Source organism: Rhinocladiella mackenziei (genome assembly GCF_000835555.1).
Source record: "Rhinocladiella mackenziei CBS 650.93 unplaced genomic scaffold supercont1.3, whole genome shotgun sequence".
NCBI lineage: Eukaryota > Fungi > Ascomycota > Eurotiomycetes > Chaetothyriales > Herpotrichiellaceae > Rhinocladiella > Rhinocladiella mackenziei.
Genome location: NW_013550602.1, coordinates 2,403,317 through 2,418,479, shown reverse-complemented (window position 1 = coordinate 2,418,479; position 15,163 = coordinate 2,403,317). Strand labels below are relative to the sequence as shown.

At 51.9% G+C, this 15,163-nt stretch overlaps 8 protein-coding genes across 8 annotated transcripts; 4 read left to right on the top strand and 4 right to left on the bottom strand.

Moving 5' to 3' along the window:
* Positions 1-1,242: 1,242 nt before the first annotated feature.
* Positions 1,243-3,723, top strand: Z518_04396 (uncharacterized protein; the record flags this gene model as incomplete). The annotated part of the gene is made up of 1 exon (XM_013418102.1): positions 1,243-3,723. The coding sequence occupies one exon, from the start codon at positions 1,243-1,245 to the stop codon at positions 3,721-3,723; it is 2,481 nt and encodes an 826-aa protein (XP_013273556.1).
* A 507-nt stretch (positions 3,724-4,230) lies between these two features.
* On the bottom strand, positions 4,231-6,210 carry Z518_04395 (uncharacterized protein; the record flags this gene model as incomplete). The annotated part of the gene is made up of 1 exon (XM_013418101.1): positions 4,231-6,210. The coding sequence occupies one exon, from the start codon at positions 6,208-6,210 to the stop codon at positions 4,231-4,233; it is 1,980 nt and encodes a 659-aa protein (XP_013273555.1).
* Positions 6,211-6,691: 481 nt separating this feature from the next.
* Positions 6,692-7,060, bottom strand: Z518_04394 (uncharacterized protein; the record flags this gene model as incomplete). The annotated part of the gene is made up of 1 exon (XM_013418100.1): positions 6,692-7,060. One exon carries the CDS (start codon positions 7,058-7,060, stop codon positions 6,692-6,694), a length of 369 nt encoding a protein of 122 aa, XP_013273554.1.
* A 1,046-nt stretch (positions 7,061-8,106) lies between these two features.
* Z518_04393 (uncharacterized protein) lies at positions 8,107-9,194 on the top strand (the record flags this gene model as incomplete). The annotated part of the gene is made up of 2 exons (XM_013418099.1): positions 8,107-8,622; positions 8,676-9,194. The coding sequence occupies 2 exons, from the start codon at positions 8,107-8,109 to the stop codon at positions 9,192-9,194; spliced, it is 1,035 nt and encodes a 344-aa protein (XP_013273553.1).
* Positions 9,195-9,459: 265 nt separating this feature from the next.
* On the bottom strand, positions 9,460-9,666 carry Z518_04392 (uncharacterized protein; the record flags this gene model as incomplete). The annotated part of the gene is made up of 1 exon (XM_013418098.1): positions 9,460-9,666. One exon carries the CDS (start codon positions 9,664-9,666, stop codon positions 9,460-9,462), a length of 207 nt encoding a protein of 68 aa, XP_013273552.1.
* A 358-nt stretch (positions 9,667-10,024) lies between these two features.
* Positions 10,025-10,967, top strand: Z518_04391 (uncharacterized protein; the record flags this gene model as incomplete). Its single annotated transcript, XM_013418097.1, has 2 exons — positions 10,025-10,049; positions 10,099-10,967. 2 exons carry the CDS (start codon positions 10,025-10,027, stop codon positions 10,965-10,967), a joined length of 894 nt encoding a protein of 297 aa, XP_013273551.1.
* An 800-nt stretch (positions 10,968-11,767) lies between these two features.
* Positions 11,768-13,267, bottom strand: Z518_04390 (uncharacterized protein; the record flags this gene model as incomplete). The annotated part of the gene is made up of 2 exons (XM_013418096.1): positions 11,768-12,858; positions 12,907-13,267. 2 exons carry the CDS (start codon positions 13,265-13,267, stop codon positions 11,768-11,770), a joined length of 1,452 nt encoding a protein of 483 aa, XP_013273550.1.
* A 582-nt stretch (positions 13,268-13,849) lies between these two features.
* Positions 13,850-14,359, top strand: Z518_04389 (uncharacterized protein; the record flags this gene model as incomplete). Its single annotated transcript, XM_013418095.1, has 1 exon — positions 13,850-14,359. The coding sequence occupies one exon, from the start codon at positions 13,850-13,852 to the stop codon at positions 14,357-14,359; it is 510 nt and encodes a 169-aa protein (XP_013273549.1).
* Between the last annotated feature and the right edge of the window lie 804 nt (positions 14,360-15,163).

The window sequence follows — 15,163 nt, the reverse complement described above, 5'->3', positions numbered from 1 at the left end:
ACCTGCCGACGGTGTAGAAGTCAGGGCATCAAATTTTGGTAAACCTCAAAGGCAACGAACCTCGTTCCCGGCAGAGAGACAGTGGCCGGAAGGGGTCTCCGCTGGGTCACGCCTCGGTGTACACTTGCGTGAAGCGCAGATTGCCGAAAGAAAGAGAGAAAGAGGATCAGCTAACCAAGAACCAATGTGGGCACTAGACAAAGGGAGCGTTGCCACCAGATTCTCGTATCTGAGATAGGAGAGCGAGGGAAAGGAAGAATGGGATATCGTAATGGCAGAGGTTGACTGAAGGAGTCCGTATTGTAGTTGTTGTCTATCTATTGGGTTTTCCTTGAGGGTTGCGCGGTAGTCGACAAGTGCTGTAGAGAGCTAGTACCAACCAGGCCTAGATGTGTGGCCTTCGGGAGCGTTGTACGCTTCGTACGCGCTTCGAAAGTATATAGTCTGACGGTCCCCTGGACCCTTCGGAATAGGACGAGTCCTCCGTCAATCACATGAGGAGGGGTATTTCAGAACTGGCCCTAAGGGCAGTGCACAGCTTCATTTACCAACGGCTTGTCCGGCCGGCGCAGCAAGTCACGATACCAGGCTAAAGGGGACAGGACTCAGGAGTCCTCCAGGTTTGTCGAGGGTATTGGAGTCGGGTTTGAGGAAATCTCACAAAGATGGACCTGGATAGAGCATATGGATGCATGGAACGGCATCTTGAAGATCGTGGAACCTAGACACTTATTCCCTGAAAGTCGATTGGGTTTAAGAAGCGAGAGGCCCGTTCTTCGAGAACGCCCCCCGCGTAGAGTTCTGTCGTGTGGGGGAGCATGATACAGCACCTTGGTGGACACTTCGGGCCATCTGATGCCGTTGGTATAAATCTTCAGGGTAGAGCTCGAGAACTGCAACGGCCGCAGAGCTTGTAAAGAGCCTGAAATGGAGGTCGGATGCGGCGACACCGAGCTGAACATCCAACACCACCATTCGGGCCAAGCGAAAGTCGTTGTTTTCGAATCTGCAGCCCTAATGCAAATCTCCCAAGTAGGTTTGGGGGCCGTTTTACTCTGCAGCCAATGTGAGTGTCAGAACGAAGGGGGAATGGCGGCTTCTAGCCGACCAATTTTATGAGAAATGCGCATGACTGTACTGGCGTGTTCTCCTGATCTCTTTCTTTCTTTCATCTTCCCAAGTTGAGACCGAATCGCGGCTGGCCAGAACAGGTCCCCGTCAAGTCGGTTCCAGGCATCGAAAATGCCGTCCATGCTCGAAGTCCGTGACGATCGTCGGTCACGATCGAAATCTCCGAGCGGACGAGACAGAGGTCGATCGAGATCTCGTTCACGCGACCTTCGGGACTCGCCCGACAGAAGCGACAACAGAAGATCGAGCAAGAAATATATCCTATCGGAGCCGGAGTCGGAGTCGGAGTCGGAGGACGACCAGAAATACAGACACACGCGGTCCAGCAGAAAATACTACGATTCCGATGACGACGACCGTCAGAGGCGGACCAAGAATTCAAAGAAATATGAGGATGACAGCGACGAGGATGAAAGATACCGTTCATATAAATCCAGCCAGGACCCTTGGAGACGAGATGACCCACCCTCCGACGACGACAGGACGTATAGAAGATCCAAAAAGAAGTCAGACAGTGATTCCGACAGGCGAAGAGACGGAAGGGAAAAATCAAGCCGGAAGAAATATGATGATTCAGAGGAAAGTGGTTCAGAGGCCCATCGACGCAATTCTAGAAGCCATGACTATGTGAATCAGAATGGCCGTGGCTCCTATGGATATCCCCCGGGAGCATATACGGAAAGTCGCCCTCATGAAACTCGTCATATGAGCTATGTGGGCGCCGATCCTCGATATGCACCACCTGGAGGATTTCCTGGCGATGCCCCCCCTCGTCCTCAACAACGAATGTCCTCATACAGCGGCCAGGGCGGAATGCAGTATGCAGAGGTAGACCGATTCCAATATGCGCAGCCGGACGGTAATGTGTCATACAAATACAATGACGGCCGGACGAACGTACCAGCTCCGTACGCAGAAAGGAGACCAAACCATGAACGGTCTCGGCCAAAGGACTACAAACACAGGGGCGATGACTACAGGCTCGAAAAGTACGAAGCACGCGAGCGGAAGGACAAAAGAGACACTGAAGACAAATATGAAACACGGGAGCCGAAGAATAAAAAGCTCTACGATGACGACAACAAATACGGCTCTTCCCCTGAAAATGTGACCAAGAGAATGTCCACTTTGGCCGTGGGTGCTGGCCTTGGAGCTGCAACATTGGGAGTCGCTCAACATCACTCTCACGATGGCGGTAAACCACCGGCTTCGCCTTTGCTGGAAGCATACAAAGGGACATATCAATCCATCTCACCCATGCCTTCAGCATTGGTTCTGGCCCATCACCAGGACGACTCGGATTTGTCTGATTTGGATCTTGACCTGGACGACGACTCGGATGATCCTGGTTCAGACATTAAACGACAGATCCGCAAGCTCGAAAAGGAAAAGGAGAAATATCTCCAAGAACAAAGGCAGAGCAACGGCCTCTCCAGCAATACTCGAGAAACCCGGCCGCGTCGCCTCTCGAATCTGGACACAAATTATGAAATCCGGGAACCCGGCAGCGGCCAACGCGACCGTGCCAACTCCAACGTGAGCATCATATCACCAGGAGGTCCGGGAAAGAAGAAGACCGTGTCATTCTACGACCCTACCAACGACGCCAAGCGCATCGCCGCCGCCTTATCTGGAACACGCTCGGCGCCGAATCCCAGACCATTGATTGAAATCCTGCCTTCTCTCTCGACGGACGATCTTTTGGCCTTGCGCGCCGAATACAAGAACCACGCCAAAATCAGCGGCCAAGGCATCAATATCGCCAAGCACATCAAAATGCGCATTCCTGGCAGCCTCGGCAAAGCCTGCTACACGACGGCCCTGGGCCGGTGGGAGAGCGAAGCATACTGGGCCAATTCCTGGTATCAAGGCGGGGCGTCGCGCCGCGAACTCCTCATCGAGAGTCTCATGGGCCGCTCGAACAGCGACATCCGCGAGATCAAGAACTGCTTCAAGGACAAGAAATACAATGATGACCTGGAAAAGTGTATCCGCACGGAATTGAAGGCAGATAAATTCCGCGTCGCAATCCTGCTGGCGCTCGAAGAGCGACGCATGCCCGAGTCCTCGCCGCTCGATATCAACTTGGTGAAAGAAGACGTGGCGAATTTGGCACATGCATTAGAGTCCGCGGGCGGCGAAACCGACATGATCAAAATTATCGTGGTGCGCAGTGATGCGCACCTCCGCGAAGTCTTGAGAGTGTTCGAACGGACGTACCACATCAATTTCGCACGGCAGATGATTTCCAAGTCGCGCAACCTGGTCGGTGAGACGTTGGCCCATATTCTGAACGGCGCCCTGAATCGACCGATGCGTGACGCGCTATTGTTGCATCAGGCGATTAGTGAGACGGCGCCCGGGAAGGAACGCACGGAGCTCTTGGTCTCGCGGCTCGTCCGGTTGCATTGGGAACCGAAGCATTTGGAGAAGGTTAAGAATGTGTTTCAAGAGAGGTATGGAAAAGGCGTGGAGGAGAGCATAAAGAGGGAGGTGTGGGCACAAATGAAGACGCCGGAGGGCAGGATGTGTGCCGAGTTCTGCGTCGAGTTGGTCGAGAGTAGTGATCCGGATAATAATAGACGGAGATGAGGTGAGAGACCAGATGAAAAGCTGTGCTCGAATGGGTCGAGAGAAGAGGATGTGTATGGTATGGGATGTATTGAATGGTCAAAAGGAAGGGTGTGATGATGGCGTGAATGACTTGAATTTATGTGGCGGTGATGGTCTTGAGGTTTCCTTTTCCTTTCCTTGTCACAGAGGAGGATGATATTCATCATCCCGACGACACGAGAGTATCAGTATGAGATGAGATCAGATCTAACCAATTACTCCACTAAATCATGACTCTCGACAGGAGACGTGACAATATGGGAATGTTGTATTGGTGGTTGAGAGGATATTTTCCATTTCCATGACCATTTCGCGCATTCCACATCGTGCAACATGTATCGACAATTCCATCACTTCTATGTGTCTAGATTTTTATGTACAAGACCCGAGTGGTAAAAATACCCCCCCGGTGACCCATCTCACAGCACCATGCTCCACAGAGAGCTCACCAGTGCCACGCCAGACAGGATGAAAATGGAACCTGTCTCAGCCTTCAAAGACACTATGATTCATTTCAATCCCATAGTCCTTCGCTACCCTTCTCATCTGCTCTTCCATATCATCATCCATACCCCGACCCCTTCCCAGCGCCTGCTTCAACTTGCTATACCAGAAATAAGCATCCGTCGCCAGCAAGACAAGTTTGAAGACGAGATGGCTGCCAAAGTATTTCCATCTCTGGGTGAACGTGAGCTCTCTATCTTCGGCGAGAGCTCTCGATGCCCAGTTCCCCGTGATCTTGATACGATTCACCGGACTGCCCAGGTACTGGTTATTTCCTTGGACGATACGCATGTTGCGACCAATAAAAATAAGTTCGCGAGGCCACTTGGTCTCGTCGCCCAGGATTTCTTTGACACCTTTGCGCATCGCCTGCTGCATTTCGTACTGGCGCCTTTTCTTTTCCTGCTCGCTGAGACCCTTGATGCGGTTTGCAACGGTGTGGTCACCACCCTCGTAGGGTCGCATTAGCGTAGTGGATGCGAAAATTTCGGCGTTGTTGACTCCCCATTTACCGACGACTTCTTGGAGCGTTTTGTTGTCGAAGGTCATCAGACTTTTCCAAAAGAGGGAATATTGGTGCCGGAAGTGGGGAGACATGTTGATATACAGGCCATGGTCGATGAGGACCAGTTCGGAGTGGCCGTTGGGAAGGCGGCGGATGAATATATTTCCCGGATGAGGATCGCAGTGTACCCATCCCCAGAGAAACATTTGGGCCGAGAACAAATCGACCATGGTGGTCATGACTTCCTTCAGATTGAGGCCGAGACCGCCGGTGCCGTTCTGACCTCTCCAATACGTCCGGTCTGGTTTGAGTTCCTCGTCGTCCGATCGGGCTTTCTCTTGGAGCACGGTCATGGGCGTTTGAGGAGGGTCGAGAGCGGTGCCGTGACAACCTGGACTGCCTGTCCGCCAGCCACCTTGCCACGGTCGAGTTATGGCATCCTTGTCCCATAGCCGGACACCTTCAATCCACTCCGCAGTCATGACGCGCTTCGTGGTGAGATCCTCGTAGACCTGGGGAATGTATACCCTGTCACGCAGTCGAGGCTCGCCCGTGACAAGTTCGGCCATCTTTTTAGAGTTGGCCGCCTCGTTCAGAAAATCACACTCGAGCAACAGCCTCTCCGTGATGTACGGCACCAGCGAGTAGAAAGGCAGATCGAACCACCAAGTGTAGATCCTGGTGACGACCATGAAAGCCCAAAGATCCCAGCCGACCTGTTGGGCAATTTCTTTCTTTTGAATCTTGATGGCCACTTCGCGACCATCTTTTAGCCTGGCCCAATGAACTTGTGCCACACTGGCACTCGCTCGGGCCTTTCTTTCCATGACTCCGGCGTCCGGCTCTCCGTCAAAAGAAATGCCAAACACTTCTTCCGGAGTACGACCACCAAAGTCTTCCATGATGACCTGCCGCACATCGGCCCAGTCGTTCTGTGGAGCATCGTCGAACATTTTGGCAAACATTTTCTGAAACTCGGGCGGCAGAATGGCCGTCTGCATGGCGATGGCTTGCCCAATCTTCAGATAGAGTCCGCCGTTGGTCCGCAGAAGATGGAACAATTTGGCCGCATTCCGGGCATGTAATTCCGCGATGTCGTTGGCAAAAGGAGGATCCTCTCGAAAATTGATCTTATAATCCAAGGCGGCCGTTAACCCCAGGACAAAAGTCCGGGTGCATCGTGTGAGACTTGATGCGTAAAATCTTTGGTCCACGGTATATGCTATGGCTCCAAACAACGTCAAGGACACCAATCTCCTCGCCCACTTTCTAGTTCTCTTGAATTGCTTTGCAGGGACTGCTTTGCCGAGGGAGGCGGGAGTGGGTGGTGCGAAGGCAGCGTGAATCGGCGACAGGGAGAACGCTCGTTTCTGCAGGGAGGTATTCAACCATGCAGGCCGACGAGAATGGCGCCGAGACAGTGTATGGACACAAAGGCGCCCTGCCGCAGGGGCCATAAAGAAAGAATCAAAGGAGCGACGATGACCTGGGCAGTGTGGGAGGCATGGGGAGATTCCAAGATGGACACGCGATACATAAAAAGTGATCTGCCTGGGTGACAGGCGGGTGCAGGTGGGGCGAGATCGATCTTCGGGCCCGGGAATCGCGCAGCGCCGACTGGACCCTCCGCGGCTTTACCGGCCCTTGGCGGAGCCGTTGCTAGTAGGCGTCAAATGGGTCAAATTTGTCGCTTGCAAGTGCTGTACTCTCGAGCTGATGTCTCGAATGAGAAAGACTTTGAGCACGTTGTCATAACGGATGTGATGGAACAAGATGGCTATGTAGAAGGCAGGAACTCGGTCTCCCGGGATGGGCGCGTGACCCGCTTTGAGGGAAGCGGGGAGAAGGGATGCTCATTCACGGAACCCTTTGTAGTTCCTCTCTGACCAGACGTCGCTTTGATGCACAGGCGCTCTCATGGCGGAGAGGTCGACATTTCTATGTTGAAAAATAACCCATCCAAGTCAAGAAGCCTCCCATTGCGGCAGTTACAGCAGTAGCCATTCTGATATCCCGCACATCTGCTCTTCTGACACTGTCCAACAGCCGCTCCGGGATAGCCATACGCATCAGACCAAGCGCCACATTCCCCCAACCAACCAGGGTAATTAGAACTGGCCAACCTCGACACCAGGTATTGTGAGCTTGGACGATCGCCAGGCCAGAGACGAATATGACAGACCCGTTGAGGAAAATCGTGGGAGGAGTGTTGGTGGCCCAGATGTGTGCATTTAAGGCTTCGGTGAGGGAGATGGCGACGAGGCTGGGGCCGACAAGGCGGGCGAGACGGTGAGAGATGGTTGTCATCGAGAGCCCCGGATCGGTGTTTGACTGGTGACTGATGGGGCTGCGCTCTTGCATGCTAAGAAAGTCATTGCCCCTTCAACAAGGAAAGTCAGCTGATAACCAGGTTGGCCATCGTGCAGTCTGGCATTTATTCCCGCCATCACCGAGCTATACTAGCGCCTTGGATTATGATTCGAATTCCCTTTCCATGGTATGTACACTGAGAGTTAACGTGCAGAAGAGGAACTCTCCAGACAAACCCACCTCAAACATGGGAAGGACTATGTTGCTCGGATCGCAACATCGCCGGGGATCCTGGTGGTTTCATTCGAAGCCTTGCATATTTGATACCAAGCCTTGTTCATCCGAGGTATTAGCACTTGTAAAGCTAAGTCATCTGGTTGGATATTGTGGTAGTATCTTTGGACGGAGTTGGATAACAAAGTCGGCACGCTCTTGAACACTGGAGAACGCTGAGAACGCCGGCAAATGAACAGGAAACTTTTTTAGCATGTCGAAGGTTTAACAATGAGAAAGGAGAGGGGGCGAAAACTAGAGAACTAGGTCCGTTTAGGTAGAAGAATTTCCAAATCGGGACGGAAAGGACAATCGCGGTCTCATTAGAAAAATCCCAGAGACTTTGCAAGAAGAAACCGCCACCTGTTCGTTTGAGAGGTGGAGAACCAAGTGTGCGGCCGGTGCGGCCGCTGGACACCACCCCGGTGCTAAATTGCTAAACTCCAATCTCTCCTAAACGCCGGGGAATTAATCCAACGAAGAAGGGGTCTGTTGGCGATCAGGTCGAATATATCATCAGTTCTCCGGGAGGGGATCGGCTCTTTTGGAAAGACGAACAAGGGAGCGGCGAGAAGGCGGCCCCTCCGGGCATCAAAAATGCATGACATCACGCGTTGTTCGCTGCGGGGAGGCAATCACAGACACTTACAACCATTTCCCCCTCCCCTCGGCAATTATATATACATCGGTCCTCTTCTGCCCCCTTCATACCGCTCAAGACAATCTATTCCAGCATCTCCACCACGTCCTCATACCCACCTCCCAACGCAATGGCACCACAGCTCGCAACTCGCAAGCTCGGCAAGAATGGCCCCGAAGTCACCGCCTTAGGATTCGGGACCATGGGTCTTTCAGCCTTCTATGGTACCCCAAAGCCCGACGAAGAGCGCTACGCCCTGCTAGACCATGTCTACAATTCTGGCGAACTTTTCTGGGATACGGCAGACATGTACCAAGACAGCGAAGATCTCCTTGGTCGCTGGTTCCAGAGAAATCCTGGAAAGAGGGAGAATATATTCCTGGCCACCAAGTTCGGAAACTATGTCGACCCTGAGACCAAACAGAGAAGCGTGAGAAACGAGCCCGAATACATCCGAGCGGCCTGCGATAAGTCTTTAAGGAGGTTAGGAATTGATCAGATTGACTTGTATTATGCCCATCGACTGCAGGCCGACCAACCGATAGAGATCACGGTAAAAACCATGAAGGAATTGCAAGATGCCGGCAAGGTCAAGTACTTGGGTTTGAGCGAGTGCAGCGCTGAAAGTCTCAGGAGAGCCTGCAAGGTGAGCAATTTGGAGACTTTTCACTTTCCACTCACTGATGCTGGGGGAGACAGGTCGCGCACATCGACGCAGTTCAGGTGGAATACAGCCCCTTCTCTATGGACATTGAAGACCCACAGATCGATCTCCTAAGAACATGTCGAGAGCTGGGAGTCGCAACTGTTGCCTACTCACCACTGGGTCGAGGTTTCTTGACCGGAACTTTGAAAGGGCCCGAGGATTTTGAAGAAGGGGATTTCCGTAAATTCGCGCCACGCTTCAACGCAGAGAACTTCCCCAAGAACCTCAAGTTGGTCGACGAAATCAAGGCCTTGGCCGATGCCAAGGGCTGCACTCCGGGCCAACTCGTGCTTGCATTCTTGATGGCTCAGGGTGATGATATCATCCCCATCCCCGGCACCACCAAAATCAAGAATTTCGACGAGAACATGGGATCTCTGAACGTGAAAATCACTCCGGAGGACAACCAGAAGATTCGAAAAGCTATTGACGCGGCCGAAGTCCATGGCGCTCGTTATCCCGAATCCTTTTCCAAGGCTCTTTTTACCGACACTGTACCATTGAGGGAGTGAACACCCAATCAGCCGGATGATGGAAATGACCGCAGATGAATCAAGTGATGGAAATTTTTTTTTGGGTGGGGGGGAGTGGAGAACATGGAAAAAGAGATTTTCATGGAGGCTATCAAAGTCGGAGAGTCCATCAGAATAAACGAGTAGAGTGATTCATCCGTAAATATACATCCATCGAATCCCAGGGTTTCGTATGATCTCCTTATCAAACACCTCTAATGCCCAATATATAACCACCGTGAGAGATTGAGACAGCTTTTCGTCATTATTCTTCAATGTGCCTCATCTTTGGTACCTGCCACTTTCTCTTGGGCCCCAGATCTTGGATCCTGAATTGTGGGACTCGTGGCTGATTTCGCAGGAAGAGGTGATAGTTTGCTTTAACTCGACTCATGGCTCGACGAGTCTGGATGGCTCGGTGGTCTAGGACAATGCTGTTGTATGCAAAGCTGAATTTGGCTCCTCGAGCCATGATAGTTTGATTTGAAAAGCAAGAGGGGGAGTGGCCTAGTAGTTCTCGATCTCCAGTGGTTTGAAAAAGACGCGAATTGAGAAACTCCTGTGCCGCCAGCGGCGATTCCAAGAAAGGATGACGACGTTCAGCGCATGAGATTAGACAAAGCTGGGATTGAGCGTGTTTCGTTTCACCATAAAAGAGAGATACCGTAGCCCGTCCCACCTTCCCCGATCTAGACGCTCCCCAATGTCTGACTGGCATATAACTCCAACACCTAAGATCCGACCAAGTTCGCAATCCCGACCAAATATTCCTCTTCAGGAACGAAATATCTTTACAAAACTTGTATCCTCCGCTCACTTCACAGCCCACCATGGACCCATTCTCCGGCGAGGGCGGTATGCATCCTTCCTGGCATTCTGTATTCAGCCGTTGACACCTAGCTAGAACTCCTGAACATAACCACCGCATTCTACACGCACGCATATCCAGCCGTCCTGGACTTTGATACTTCCTCCCTCTCCGCAGAAAACAGGACCACCGCGCAAATCTTGAAGTACCGCGCACAAATAGCCCTAGGGCAGTCATCCGCAGTCATCTCTTCCCTCAAACCTTCTCAAGATGCCGCATCTCGCTCTCTAGTGGCTCTTGCACGTCAATCATCTGGCGACTCCTCCGCCGTTGAGACTGCCTCTTCCCTTGCCGACTCGGATCCCGAAGACGCAGTGGTGCAGATCTGCGCTGGCACGGTACTGGCATCCGCAGGCGAATATGGCAAAGCAATTGAGTTATTGAACAAACATCAAGGGAATCTCGAAGCCGTGGCGCTCCTGGTGCAGATCCACCTCATGCAGAACCGGACGGACCTTGCCGTCAAAGAGGTTCAGGCTGCAAAGCGCTGGGCCCAAGATAGTCTGCTGATCAACCTGGCCGAATCTTGGACAAACCTTCGTGAAGGGGGCAGCGACAAATACCAATCGGCATTCTACGTATATGAAGAGCTGGCTAGCGCACCAGGCAACACGTCGCCGACGGCTCTGGTAGGACAAGCCGTTGCAGAGTTACATTTGGGCCGGACAGAAGAGGCAGACGCAGCACTACAGCAGGCCCTGGCCTTGGAGAACGCAGATGTGCAGGCTATCGCCAACAGTGTGGTGTTGGGAAGCATTATGGGTAAGAAGAGTGAACTGATCCAGGAACTGCTCAAGCAATTGCAGGAGAAGGACAAAGATCATGCTCTCTTGAAGGATCTGGAGGAGAAGAGTCATGCATTCGACACCGCGGCTGCGAAGTACAGCGCAAAGATCGCGGTGTAAATGACACTCGGCGCTGTCGAAGAAATATTCTTTAAAGGGGGAGAAGGCAGAACTCCAGGTGAGCTCGCCTAGCCTCTAGTTTCACCGCGAAGAGTCGGCATCCTTTGAGAAAGCAAAATGTCAAAGGCCCAAATGCAGAGAGATCCCTTCCCGTCAAGACTACTTGTGGGCTAAGAGGCCGTCTCTTCACGGATGGAGTGACGAGAACCCAAGAGAGCCCACAACATACACACTTCACGAAAGAGACGACAATTGAGGATGCGCTCTGCCTCACGAAGATGAGAATCCCGGCGCCCGAAAATGCGAATTTGCTAAGTGGGTTGCTTTTCTCCAAGTCCCATTTCGCCTAGAGCAACCATCGATATGGAGCAATTATGAGAAATCAATTTCAATTAGATGTATTGTTCCACATGAGCACCCCCCAGCTTATTTGCAGCTTGATTCCATGTCTCGTTTCCACCTGTTTCGAGTATTTCATATTAATGAAGCCATACCTTTCAACTACGTATAGCTTGCGAATTGACTTTTTCCATCTCATATCCAATTCCCTGACCAGAACGACGAATGCTGGTAGGCAGCTACTCCATTCATGGAGATGATTCGTTAAAATAGGACACCACAAGGGTTAGCCAATTAAACTGGGATTTTTCAGTCACCGCACCCCTACCTATCGATTTTCAGCCATGCCACACCGCAAAAAATGAGTTCCTCTATTAAAAACCCCCAAGGTTTGAGAACTTTTTGACTCTAATTGCTGAGATTGGGAAGGAGAAGGTGGTAGTGGCAGACTTGCTGTGCGCCTAGAGGGGAGGATCCTTAGGTTTAATCCGCGTCGTGTCGACCAGCGTAGGAAACGCTTCCGCAAATGCCGGTCCGACGGACCAATTTTCAATGCGACGAATATGCCTCTCAAAAGCAGGGTTCATGAGGGGATCATCCTTCTCAGAGTTCGAAATCAGACAGTCAACCGGATCATACGGCCAATTGACGCTGAGGTCGCTGGTGAAAGGGATGAACCAGTTCTCAAACGGGTAGTCCTGATAGTGGGCTAAGACTTTGTCGCGCATGCGCGGCCATGGGACGTGATCGATCCAGACTGGGTGAGGCGTAAAGAGTTGGGCAGGCGTAGGACGAAGCCATTCGGGCATGCGTTCATAGTTCTCTTGAGTCGGGTTTATGAGCCAGCGCATAAACATGAACATCGCAAATAGAACGGCGGCCTGTTCGGGAAGGTCGGAGATGTTGGGGAATCTGCTGATGATGTCGGTCATTAGTTGCGAGACGGGGTCGAGGCGGTGGCTGCCGGAAGGGTTGAGAAGGGAAGAGACGCTGGGGTACGTCGGGTTAAGTAGAGGGTTGATCCCGGACTCCTGGTTTGCCTCGCGTCGGCGGGAATGCAGAAAATTCAGTAATAGGCCGTCGAGAGGACATGTCGGCGGTACGTTCTTGGGAAGCACGGTCCATGGGGCTTGGGATTGTTCAGACAAACCGCGTGCCAGCGTGGGGTATGCAGGGCGACGAGACGGAGAAATTGTTTGCGGAGGCGCTGTTCCCGATCGCTGTCCAATACTGTCGAGGAGAAAATTAAAGGATAGTCGCTCTCCGGAGTCATTCAGTTCCATGCCTCGCTGGAGATTGTCTCGCTGATGACTTAGTGCATCTCGGGAAGGGTGCCATGTCCTATTCTCGACTGTGTCTTCTGGCCCAAGTGGAGGCGAGTATCCCGTGGTTTCTATGTGACTTTGAGGCATGTTGGGAGAGGCTGTGAAGGGTCGTCCATTTTGCTGGCTGTTGAGGTAAGCATCTGAATGGGGAAGGGTGGTCGGATGAAAGGCGCTGTTCTGCTGTGCCAGTCCAGCCTGGACATTGTGCTGAGCAGCGGTTGCAAGTTCTGGGTACAGTGAGAAGTGATCTTGACATTGAGATAATCCGCAAATACCTGTCAAGCCATGAGCTCCGACAATTGGTTGTATTATAGACATAATCGAGGCCAACCTCCTCTTGATCTCGTCATTTTCCGCCTGGATGGCATCTTTCTGTCGGGTAACAGCCTGAAGCTCTTGATATGGTTGTTGAGAAGTCAGCTCTTGTATCCGACGCTCGAGAGACTCGATCTGCTGCTTCGTCCGTTCTCGAATGGCACGCTGGGCTTCGCGGTCATTGGCGCGCTTCTTGGCGAGTTGTTCGGGGGTGAGGCTGGCTACGCCCCGGGAAGCAGAGGGCGCTTTTCGTTTCCGACCATGCTGGGGCGGATTGCCGGCCGACGAGGGGGCATTAGAGGAACTTGTGTCAGGCTGCATTGTCTCCCTGGAGTCCCGGCTGACCAAATGACGGGCCGTGGAGCTGCAAGGTCGTGCATTGCGAATATTGGCGGAATGTTCGAGTCAGTTGAAGGGCCTAGTTCAGCGGTGAGCTCCACCGCAGGAAACGACCATTCGGCTCACTTGCCAATTTAATACCACCCGTGTCAAGCCCTCGATGAGGCGTACAAGACTGCAGAGGGCTTCCAATAGTTTACGAGGATCCATTTTATTCTAGCAATTTGATCTCATCGCTCTCTTCCATGGAAAGCTAACTAATGCCCTGTGGATTATGCTCTGCATGTCTCCTTGGCCCCTGTTGAGTGAGAAAAACTCAGTCCTTTTCTTTCGAGCACTTGCAATCGTTTGGAATTATATTTTCTCTGTGAGGGATGCTGGGGACGGGAGGGGGATTTTCCAAGTGTTTGAGTTGATTTTCGATTTTCGATTTGAGAAACATAACCGGATGAAAAGAAAAGCCCTTGCGCTTGAATTGCAAGGCTACTGGAAGTTGTCTCGCCGTCTGCCACGTAAATCATCTGCATCAAGCATTGAAAAGTCAACCGTCTCCTGGCTAAGCCAATGACGCTTGAAGCCGTGTTTGACATCTTCGACCACGGGGTAAACGCGGAACTCCATGTCCGTGACGTGAGCGACAGGCTCCATGTGGAAGACCATTTCAGCCGCATCGTCGTTTCCGAAATAGACATTGCCCTTCAGTCCACAGATCTTCAGCAACTGGCGGATGGTCTCGACTTTAGAAGGATGGGGTGCTCGATTGATGTTGCGGTCAAGGTTGAGAGGGGGATTAGTATCATATCCGACGAATGGGCCGATGACCTTCTCTGGCAGCGGTATGAAACTCCCTTTGAGATGAGCAAGATGTTTATTGCGTTCTTTGTCAAGCACTCTAGCATTGAGCCTCATGAACTGAATCACATCATGTCCAATCGGAACATGAGATCCGTCCGAAACATCGAATCCGTCGCGAGGGAGTTCTTGAAGGCATTAGACACCCTTCCACGAAAATCATGTGCCCCATCACTAAAAGCCGGTGACAAATTCGACACCGGAGTGACCAATCCCGAGTGACTCTAAACGCGACACTCATGGCAAACGTGCTGATCTAGGACACATCAAACCATAAACATTGAGGACATCAGAACAGACGACACAGGAAGTGTCGGTCGACCTAAGAATTGCTCAGAAACTTTACCATTCTCAGAAGAATGGGTCAGCATAACCAGTGTCCTCTCTACAAAAGCCAAACACCCCATGTTGGGGCCTTTTTGCCGAGTCAACCGCAAAGAGAGCAAGCCGGACAAGGCTGAAGAAGGATACCTGGAAATCAAAAGGAGAGCTCTCAAGTGGGAAAGGCGGCCCATCAGGATCGTGGCCGTCCGTATCAGCCTTCGCAATCTGGTAGCTGCATTCAGGAGTAGAATCTTGGAACGCGTCGTCGGGATGGCATCAAGCCCACGACTCCGAGCTGGAGAAGCCCAATAGCTTCCCATCAAATCATGACGTGGCAGTTTTCGTCCTTCTCAATGCATTACCCGGGACCCTCAACTATCAGTGCAGGCCTACTTACTCGAATTCATCATAGTCACCATTGCTGGTGGTGCCTGAATCGTCTCCATGTTAGTACAGAGCTGGAAAATGGCACAGTGAATTGAGGGCATCTTCCTCGATGACGTTTGGATTCTCGATAACATCTCGTCAAGTCTACTTGTCCAGGCAACCAATCATTTCCGGTCAAACACTCCCCAGGCCAAATTCCCAGTGGCTGAAGTGTCACGTGATCATCGGCATCGGAACCTCGGGCTGTTTTGAACTTTTGTATCTTGGGTATTTCTCTCCTCCGCGAGGGATGGTGTAGGATGGCTGGAGGTGATG